Below are 10727 nucleotides of genomic sequence, written 5' to 3'. Positions count from 1 at the left end.
GGCTAAATACACTGGGTACCAGGTAATAACGTGGCTAAATACACTGGGTACCAGGTAATAACATGGCTAAATACACTGGGTACCAGGTAATAACATGGCTAAATACACTGGGTACCAGGTAATAACATGGCTAAATACACTGGGTACCAGGTAATAACATGGCTATATACACTGGGTACCAGGTAATAACATGGCTATATACACTGGGTACCAGGTAATAACATGGCTATATACACTGGGTACCAGGTAATAACATGGCTAAATACACTGGGTACCAGGTAATAACGTGGCTAAATACACTGGGTACCAGGTAATAACGTGGCTATATACACTGGGTACCAGGTAATAACATGGCTATATACACTGGGTACCAGGTAATAACATGGCTAAATACACTGGGTACCAGGTAATAACATGGCTAAATACACTGGGTACCAGGTAATAACGTGGCTATATACACTGGGTACCAGATAATAACGTGGCTAAATACACTGGGTACCAGGTAATAACATGGCTATATACACTGGGTACCAGGTAATAACGTGGCTAAATACACTGGGTACCAGGTAATAACGTGGCTATATACACTGGGTACCAGGTAATAACGTGGCTAAATACACTGGGTACCAGGTAATAACATGGCTATATACACTGGGTACCAGGTAATAACATGGCTATATACACTGGGTACCAGGTAATAACATGGCTATATACACTGGGTACCAGGTAATAACATGGCTATATACACTGGGTACCAGGTAATAACATGGCTAAATACACTGGGTACCAGGTAATAACATGGCTAAATACACTGGGTACCAGGTAATAACTTGGCTAAATACACTGGGTACCAGGTAATAACGTGGCTATATACACTGGGTACCAGGTAATAACATGGCTATATACACTGGGTACCAGGTAATAACATGGCTAAATACACTGGGTACCAGGTAATAACATGGCTATATACACTGGGTACCAGGTAATAACGTGGCTAAATACACTGGGTACCAGGTAATAACGTGGCTAAATACACTGGGTACCAGGTAATAACGTGGCTATATACACTGGGTACCAGGTAATGACATGGCTAAATACACTGGGTACCAGGTAATAACATGGCTATATACACTGGGTACCAGGTAATAACGTGGCTATATACACTGGGTACCAGGTAATAACATGGCTATATACACTGGGTACCAGGTAATAACGTGGCTAAATACACTGGGTACCAGGTAATAACATGGCTATATACACTGGGTACCAGGTAATAACGTGGCTAAATACACTGGGTACCAGGTAATAACATGGCTATATACACTGGGTACCAGGTAATAACATGGCTATATACACTGGGTACCAGGTAATAACATGGCTATATACACTGGGTACCAGGTAATAACGTGGCTAAATACACTGGGTACCAGGTAATAACATGGCTATATACACTGGGTACCAGGTAATAACGTGGCTAAATACACTGGGTACCAGGTAATAACGTGGCTAAATACACTGGGTACCAGGTAATAACATGGCTATATACACTGGGTACCAGGTAATAACGTGGCTAAATACACTGGGTACCAGGTAATAACGTGGCTAAATACACTGGGTACCAGGTAATAACGTGGCTATATACACTGGGTACCAGGTAATAACATGGCTAAATACACTGGGTACCAGGTAATAACGTGGCTATATACACTGGGTACCAGGTAATAACATGGCTAAATACACTGGGTACCAGGTAATAACATGGCTATATACACTGGGTACCAGGTAATAACGTGGCTAAATACACTGGGTACCAGGTAATAACGTGGCTAAATACACTGGGTACCAGGTAATAACATGGCTATATACACTGGGTACCAGGTAATAACGTGGCTAAATACACTGGGTACCAGGTAATAACATGGCTAAATACACTGGGTACCAGGTAATAACATGGCTATATACACTGGGTACCAGGTAATAACATGGCTATATACACTGGGTACCAGGTAATAACGTGGCTAAATACACTGGGTACCAGGTAATAACATGGCTAAATACACTGGGTACCAGGTAATAACATGGCTATATACACTGGGTACCAGGTAATAACATGGCTAAATACACTGGGTACCAGGTAATAACATGGCTATATACACTGGGTACCAGATAATAACGTGGCTAAATACACTGGGTACCAGGTAATAACGTGGCTAAATACACTGGGTACCAGGTAATAACATGGCTATATACACTGGGTACCAGGTAATAACGTGGCTAAATACACTGGGTACCAGGTAATAACATGGCTATATACACTGGGTACCAGGTAATAACGTGGCTAAATACACTGGGTACCAGGTAATAACATGGCTATATACACTGGGTACCAGGTAATAACTTGGTTATATACACAAGGTACCAGGTAATAACTTGGCTATATACACAGGGTACCAGTAATAACGTGGCTATATACACAAAGTACCAGGTATTAACTTGGCTTTATACACTGGGTACCAATACCGCGGTAATTGAGGTAGGTATGTACATATAACTAGGATGAAAGTGACTAGGCAACAGGATAGATAATAAACAGTAGCAGCAGTGTGTGATGAGTTAGTGTAGAAAGGGTCAATGCAGATAGTCTGGGTAGCTATTTGGTTAACTATTGAACTAACTATTTAGAAGTCAGATGGCGTGGGGGCAGAACCTGTTCAGGGTCCAAGATGTGTAATGAATGCATTATGCCCCCCCCCCCCCCCCCCCCCCCCCCCCCCCCCCCCCCCCCCCCCCCCCCCCCCCCCCCTAGGTACCGTCCTGATGCTGAAGGGCTCAGTGCTAAGCTTTTCCTTCCTGGACTGTGGGGGCACTCTTATCCAGAGTCCCTACGAGGTTTGGCGGGAACCCAACGTCCCCGAGGACCCCGACGAGCCCCGCAGGCGCAAGCTGGTCAACTTATCCCCGCTGTCTTCCCAGGAGGCATGTGGGGACGGTCACCTGGCCGTGGTGTGTTCTGAGAAACAGGCCAAGGTCATCCTCATGCCTACCCAGGCCGTCCTGTTCACACACAACGTCACAGAGTCGTCCTTCCTCCTGCGTGCCGACGTCGTCTCCGTCTGCAACAGCGTCTGCCTGGCCTGCTTCTGCGCCAATGGACACGTCATGACCCTCAGGTTTACAGTCTGTCTGTCTGTCTGTCTGTCTGTCTGTCTGTCTGTCTGTCTGTCTGTCTGTCTGTCTCTATCTCTGTCTGTCTGTCTGTCTGTCTGTCTGTCTGTCTGTCTGTCTGTCTGTCTGTCTGTCTGTCTGTCTGTCTGTCTGTCTGTCTGTCTGTCTCTATCTCTGTCTGTCTGTCTGTCTGTCTGTCTGTCTGTCTGTCTGTCTGTCTGTCTCTCTGTCTGTCTGTCTGTCTGTCTGTCTGTCTGTCTGTCTGTCTGTCTGTCTGTCTGTCTCTATCTCTGTCTGTCTGTCTGTCTGTCTGTCTGTCTGTCTCTGTTATGAAGCTGTCTTGGTTGTGTACCCTTGATGACAACTCATTGAAGTTTTAAAAAAATAACTTCTACGACAACGACGACCCACCTTTGAGAGAATGTTGTTGTTTCTGTTGTCGTCTCCTCCCAGTTTGCCCAGTCTTAGACTCCTGATGGATACTAACTACTTTCCCCTGACGGACATGCGTATCGCCCGTACCTTCGTCTTCACCAACGGCGGTCAGGCTCTGTACCTGAGCTCTCCTACAGAGATACAACGCATCGCATACAGCCAAGAGATGACGGACAACCTGCAGGTCAGCAAACCTGTCTGTCTGTCTGTCTGTCTGTCTGTCTGTCTGTCTGTCTGTCTGTCTGTCTGTCTGTCTGTCTGTCTGTCTGTCTGTCTGTCTGTCTCTCTGTCTGTCTGTCTGTCTGTCTGTCTGTCTGTCTGTCTGTCTGTCTGTCTGTCTGTATGTATACGGTCGCCATAGTTGATACCTTTAGTAAAACCCAGTCGTGACAATGGCCCTTGAAATGAAACGTCACACTTGTCATGTGTGGTTTCAGCTCCACTGTGCTGAATCCATGGTGGAGTTTGTGTGAGTGTGTGAGTGTGTGTGTGCTCCAGCTAGACATGCAGCCTCTCTACCAACGGTAACTGAACGTGCTGCATAACCACACTGCCATCTGCTGGCAGAGTAAAACACCACCACTGTTATTCTTCTCAGCGAGCTTCCTTTTCAAATTGTCTGTCCGTCCGTCCGTCCGTCTGTCTGTCTGTGTGTTAATATATGTGGTGTGTTGTTTCAGGACATGCTGGGGGAGCTGTTCACTCCAATAGAAACACCAGAGGCCCAGAACCAAGGATTCCTCAAGGGATTCTTCGGGGGCAACGCCCAGACCTTCGACAGAGAAGAGCTGTGTAGGTCACATTCTAGATGTTGTGTGTTTTAGTGTATGTTGTTTTTTGTGTACCAGTGAGACATAGTGTGATAGACCATTTTGTGAGAGACAGTTTGTGAGAGACAGTTTGTGAGAGATCATTTGTGGGAGACAGTTTGTGGGAGACAATCAGTGAGAGACATGTTGGTATTACAGACTCAGTCAGGGACACGTTGAAAATGTCAGTGAAGACACTTTCCAGTTGGTCAGCGCATGCTCGGAGAGCACGTCCTGGTAATCCTTCTGGCCCACGGCCTTGTGAATGTTGACCTGTTTAAAGGTCTTACTCACATTGGCTACGGAGAGCGTGATAACACAGTCGTCGGAACAGCTGGTGCTCTCATGCATGCTTCAGTGTTGCTTAGAAGTTATTTAGCTTATCTGGTAGGCTCGTGTAACTGGGCAGCTCGCGGCTGTGCTTCCCTTTGTAGTCTGTAATAGTTTGCAGGTCCTGCCACATCCGACGAGCGTCAGAGCCGGTGTTGTCCTGTATTGACGCTTTGCCTGTTTGATGGTTCGTCAGAGGGCATAGCAGGATTTCTTGTAACCGTCTGGATTAGAGTCCCGCGCCTTGAAAGCGGAGGCTCTATCCTTTAGCTCAGTGCGGATGTTGCCGTATTTTGGTATGATTATGTGTTTATTTTGGTTCAATATGTGTCTGTCTGTCTGTCTGTCTGTGAGACAGTTTGTGAGACTGTCTGTCTGTCTGTCTGTCTCTCTGTCTCTTTGTCTGTCTATCCGCCTGTCTGTGAGACTGTTTCTCTCTCTCTCTCTCTCTCTCTCTCTCTCGCTCTCTCTCTCACACTATACCTCTTCGCTTCTATCCCCCTCGTCTCCTCTGTAGTTGGGGAGGCAGCAGCGGGAAAGGCCTCTCGGAGCCTGGCCCAGCACATCCCTGGTCCAATGGGATTGGAGAACGTGAGGGCTGCAGCCGGCGGGGTGGTGGGGGACCTGGCCCGAGCCCGCATCGCCTTGGAGCAGAGAGGAGAGAGACTGGGAGAGCTGGAGGAACGCACCACCCTCATGATGAAAAGTGCAGAGACGTTCTCAACACACGCCCACCAGGTACGGCTCAGCCAGCCAGCTAGGGATTGTGTGATGGAGAAACATGGGGAAATGAAAAGGGGTTGTGAAGTTATACTTCCTCTCTGTCTCTGTTCTATCTGTTCTCTACAGGTAATGCTGAAACATAAGGACAAGAAATGGTATCAACTTTAAAGTAGGACAGCAGGCCACGACTGCTGGTGCTTTGTTGGGACATGGACCATCACTCTACAGCTGAGAGAGAGACAGAGAGAGGGAGAGAGAGAAAGAGAGAGAGACAGCGAGAGAGAGAAATTACTTTGTATTTATGGGCCTCTCTGTAGGACGTCTGTACATCATTGTCACAAGACTTGGACAGAGGGCAGAGGTCACTGAGATGGACACAGACCAGGAAGTAAGTTGGTAAGACAGGGGAACCCAGGAAGTGGATGATGACAGTTCATCAGTGTGTGTGTGTGTGGGTGGGTTACCCAGATCTTGCTGTGTAGATACTCTTAACGTTATGAAACCAACAAGACTGAATTAAACAAAATGGATGACTACTGATAACAAACAACTGCCATATCATAAGGCAGCATGCTACTGTAAGAAATAATAAATATAAAATGTATTGAACAATATAATATAAACAAAAGAAAGTGTGATTTCAAAAATAATAATACTTTTTGAAATATTAAAAATATATATATATATAAACATGAAAATGTATACCTGTATTGCTATAAAGCCAAAAGTTTTTTATGTTGTCTTCTTTATATATATATATATTATTCTTTATCTCTTTAGGTTTTCTGAACACATATCGTTGCTGTATCAACACTTTATTTCCCCAATATTGTACTCGTGATGATATTTGTGTGCCGTCAGATCTCCTGGGTCTAAACAGTGAGAGAAACAAGACACGAGTCTTTCAAAACGTATCACTACACACATTGAGAGACGTATCACTACACACATTGAGAGACGTATCACTACACACATTGAGAGACGTATCACTACACACATTGAGAGACGTATCACTACACACATTGAGAGACGTATCACTACACACATTGAGAGACGTATCACTACACACATTGAGAGACGTATCACTACACACATTGAGAGACGTATCACTACACACATTAGGAGACGTATCACTACACACATTGAGAGACGTATCACTACACACATTGAGAGACGTATCACTACACACATTGAGAGACGTATCACTACACACATTGAGAGACGTATCACTACACACATTGAGAGACGTATCACTACACACATTGAGAGACGTATCACTACACACATTGAGAGACGTATCACTACACACATTGAGAGACGTATCACTACACACATTAGGAGACGTATCACTACACACATTGAGAGACGTATCACTACACACATTGAGAGACGTATCACTACACACATTGAGAGACGTATCACTACACACATTCTGAACCACTACATTTCACCAACATTCATTTCATTCTGTTTGGATGTTGCTACTGACTTGACCTGTTAGCTAAATATATATATATACATTTCAGCCACATGATGGGAATAGATGTGTAATGTGTGAATGGTAATAAGTTGTGTTGGCTGTGCTGACAGTGGTGACAGTGGTGTGTGTTGGCTGAGGGGCCGTGGTGATAGTGGTGTGTGTTGGCTGAGGGGCCGTGGTGATAGTAGCCTGTGTTGGCTGAGGGGTCGTGGTGATAGTGGTCTATATTGGCTGGGGGACCGTGGTGATAGTGGTTTGTGTTGGCTGAGGGGCCCGTGGTGATAGTGGTCTTTGTTGGCTGAGGGGCTGTGGTGATAGTGGTGTGTGTTGGATGAGGGGTCGTGGTGATAGTGGTCTTTGTTGGCTGAGGGGCCGTGGTGATAGTGGTGTGTGTTGGCTGAGGGACCGTGGTGATAGTAGCCTGTGTTGGCTGAGAGGTCGTGGTGATAGTGGTTTGTGTTGGCTGAGGGGCCCGTGGTTATAGTGGTGTGTGTTGGCTGAGGGGCCGTGGTGATAGTGGTTTGTGTTGGCCTGAGGGTCCCGTGGTGATAGTGGTGTGTGTTGGCTGAGGGGCCGTGGTGATAGTGGTCTATATTGGCTGAGGGACCGTGGTGATAGTGGTTTGTGTTGGCTGAGGGGCCCGTGGTGATAGTGGTCTTTGTTGGCTGTGGTGATAGTGGTGTGTGTTGGCTGAGTGGCCTGTGGTGATAGTGGTCTTTGTTGGCTGTGGTGATAGTGGTGTGTGTTGGCTGAGGGGTTGTGGTGATAGTGACCTTTGTTGGCTGAGGGGCCATGGTGATAGTGGTGTGTGTTGGTTGAGGGACCGTGGTGATAGTGGTCTATATTGGCTGAGGGACCGTGGTGATAGTGGTTTGTGTTGGCTGAGGGGCCCGTGGTGATAGTGGTGTGTGTTGGCTGAGGGGCCGTGGTGGTAGTGGTGTGTGATGGCTGAGGGGCCGTGGTGATAGTGGTGTGTGTTGGCTGAGGGCCCGTGGTGATAGTGGTGTGTGTTGGCTGAGGGGCCCGTGGTGATAGTGGTGTGTGTTGGCTGAGGGCCCGTGGTGATAGTGGTGTGTGTTGGCTGAGGGGCCCGTGGTGATAGTGGTGTGTGTTGGCTGAGGGGCCGTGGTGGTAGTGGTGTGTGATGGCTGAGGGGCCCGTGGTGATAGTGGTGTGTGTTGGCTGAGGGGCCCGTGGTGATAGTGGTGTGTGTTGGCTGAGGGCCCGTGGTGATAGTGGTGTGTGTTGGCTGAGGGGCCCGTGGTGATAGTGGTGTGTGTTGGCTGAGGGGCCCGTGGTGATAGTGGTGTGTGTTGGCTGAGGGCCCGTGGTGATAGTGGTGTGTGTTGGCTGAGGGGCCCGTGGTGATAGTGGTGTGTGTTGGCTGAGGGACCGTGGTGATAGTGGTGTGTGTTGCCTGAGGGCCCGTGGTGATAGTGGTGTGTGTTGGCTGAGGGGCCCGTGGTGATAGTGGTGTGTGTTGGCTGAGGGCCCGTGGTGATAGTGGTGTGTGTTGGCTGAGGGCCCGTGGTGATAGTGGTGTGTGTTGGCTGAGGGCCCGTGGTGATAGTGGTGTGTGTTGGCTGAGGGCCCGTGGTGATAGTGGTGTGTGTTGGCTGAGGGGCCCGTGGTGATAGTGGTGTGTGTTGGCTGAGGGGCCCGTGGTGATAGTAGCCTGTTATTAAGTGTGTTTATATTTATAATAAAAAAATATTATTCACGTGCCATATAATCAATACTGGCTAAGCCCTTTACTTTAAACTAGCAAATAGTTAGTCTATGTGGTAATAATGATGTTTGCTGTAGATGAGATTGGGTGAGACCAGCTTTTCGGTCTGGTCATTGATAGGTCGTCTTTCGTTGTCCACTGAGTTTCCGGTTCTTTTGACAGAATTCTGATATTCTTCTTTTTTTTTTCTCCCTGTATTGTTCTGTTGGTGTTTTGTGTGGTTCTTCACTGGAAATCTTCTGCCTGACTCTGTCATATCGTGTATGAGTTTGTTGAGTCATTGAGTGACTCACACACGCCCATGTAAAGACAAAAAAAAAACGTACTCTTTCTTCTGCCTGAAAGCAACTCAACTTGAATGAAGCCCACGGACGGAGGAGTGTATCATGAACATGTTATTGTGGATGGCTGGGGAGTCCCTCAGGACTGGTACTCTTTTTTTAATAAGAGTAAGCCTAGATAGAAGACTTTGAGTTACAGTCTGGTCCATTTAAACACTACCACCAATCCAGAACAGAGGTATCCTTCGTTTCGGTGCGTTTGTCTGCTGGATCCAGTCTAGTAGTAGCCTACCGTCGTCAGCCTTGCTGTGTCAGTCGTCACTGGCACCTATAGTAAACAGGCCTTCTATGTCACATATAAGGAATTCAGACTGGTATGAATTTGAAGCAAATATATTTATATTATTTTGTTCTACTTGTATTTTGTCTTGATGACCTTAAATGTATCCCATCTTACCCTGTAGTGGATGGTGGTAGCCTCTTCTCTCGTAAAGGTTGTTCTATGATATTGTGTTACTGTTGTTGTTGTTGTTGTTGTTATTGTTGTTGTTGTACAAGTCAATAAATGTACACGTAACACTGACACATCCTCACTGGTCAAAAAATGACATGACAACACCATTGTTTGTTTTTTTGTTGTTGTTTTTTTCAGTTTCTAAGCGTTATGTTTGTATTTTCAAATAATACACAAGTCAAAATGATTGTTATGACCACAACAATCGCTAACCATCCCTCACCGATGCTCAAGTGTCCAACAATGTCCAACTATGTCCAACAATGTCCACCTATGTGCAACAATATCCACCTATGTCCAACAATGTCCACCTATGTCCAACTATGTCCAACAATATCCACCTATGTCCAACAATGTCCAACAATATCCACCTATGTCCACCTATGTCCAACAATGTCCAACAATGTCCACCCAATGTCCACCCAATGTCCAACAATGTCCACCCAATGTCCACCCATGTCCACCCTGCCCTGAACCACAGAAGGATTGTTACCATGACCATACAGTCACCATTTTCCCACACAAATATGTTACACAACAACAATATAGCCCACGCACGCACGCACGCACACACGCACACACACACACACACACACACACACACACACACGTTAAAACATGCACTATATCTATTAGTTTGACTCTGCTTCTTCTCAGGCTAGTGAGACATTCCTGTTGGAAAGACAACCTACTGTGCTGAGAGCCAGTCAGTCCCACAGCGTCGGATACTAAAGTACTGCTACTACAGTACATAGTACAGGATAATGAGAAGGACATTGTTCATAACTGAGTGTGGTTGTCATAGAAATATAGTGTAACGGTTTTCTTCTATCTCCTCCTCTGACGAGGAGGTGTAGCAAGGATCGGACCAAAATGCAGCGTGGTTGTTATTCATGGTTTTTAATGAAGAAAACTATACATGAATAAACTAACAACACAATAAATGTGAGAAAACCTAAACAGCCTATCTGGTGACAACAAACACAAAGACAGGAACAATCACCCACCAAACACTCAAAGAATATGGCTGCCTAAATATGGTTCCCAATCAGAGACAACGATAAACACCTGCCTCTGATTGAGAACCAATCCAGACAGCCATAGACTATGCTAGAAACCCCTACTATAATACAAACCCAATACCTAACAAAAACCCCAAGACAAAACACACCACATGCAAAACCCATGTCACACCCTGGCCTGACCAAATTAATAAAGAAAACACAAAATACTAAGACCAGGGCGTGACAGAACCCCCGCC

The 10727-nt window shown here is 46.2% G+C and overlaps 1 protein-coding gene across 1 annotated transcript in view; it reads left to right on the top strand.

Moving 5' to 3' along the window:
• LOC110504879 (syntaxin-binding protein 5-like) overlaps window positions 1-9408 on the top strand; it is a 240583-nt gene extending 231175 nt beyond the window's left edge. The window contains exons 22-26 of the mRNA XM_036975302.1: window positions 2807-3170; window positions 3619-3784; window positions 4281-4392; window positions 5257-5477; window positions 5589-9408. Coding sequence (XP_036831197.1) covers window positions 2807-3170; window positions 3619-3784; window positions 4281-4392; window positions 5257-5477; window positions 5589-5630 — 905 coding nt within the window. The 3' untranslated portion in view covers window positions 5631-9408. The remainder of the gene's footprint in view (window positions 1-2806; window positions 3171-3618; window positions 3785-4280; window positions 4393-5256; window positions 5478-5588) is intronic.
• Window positions 9409-10727: the final 1319 nt, after the last annotated feature.

This window comes from Oncorhynchus mykiss, chromosome 3 (assembly GCF_013265735.2).
Source record: "Oncorhynchus mykiss isolate Arlee chromosome 3, USDA_OmykA_1.1, whole genome shotgun sequence".
NCBI classification, from domain to species: Eukaryota; Metazoa; Chordata; class Actinopteri; order Salmoniformes; family Salmonidae; genus Oncorhynchus; species Oncorhynchus mykiss.
Note: the sequence above shows the minus strand (reverse complement) of the source record. Positions and strands in the feature narration are given on the sequence as shown.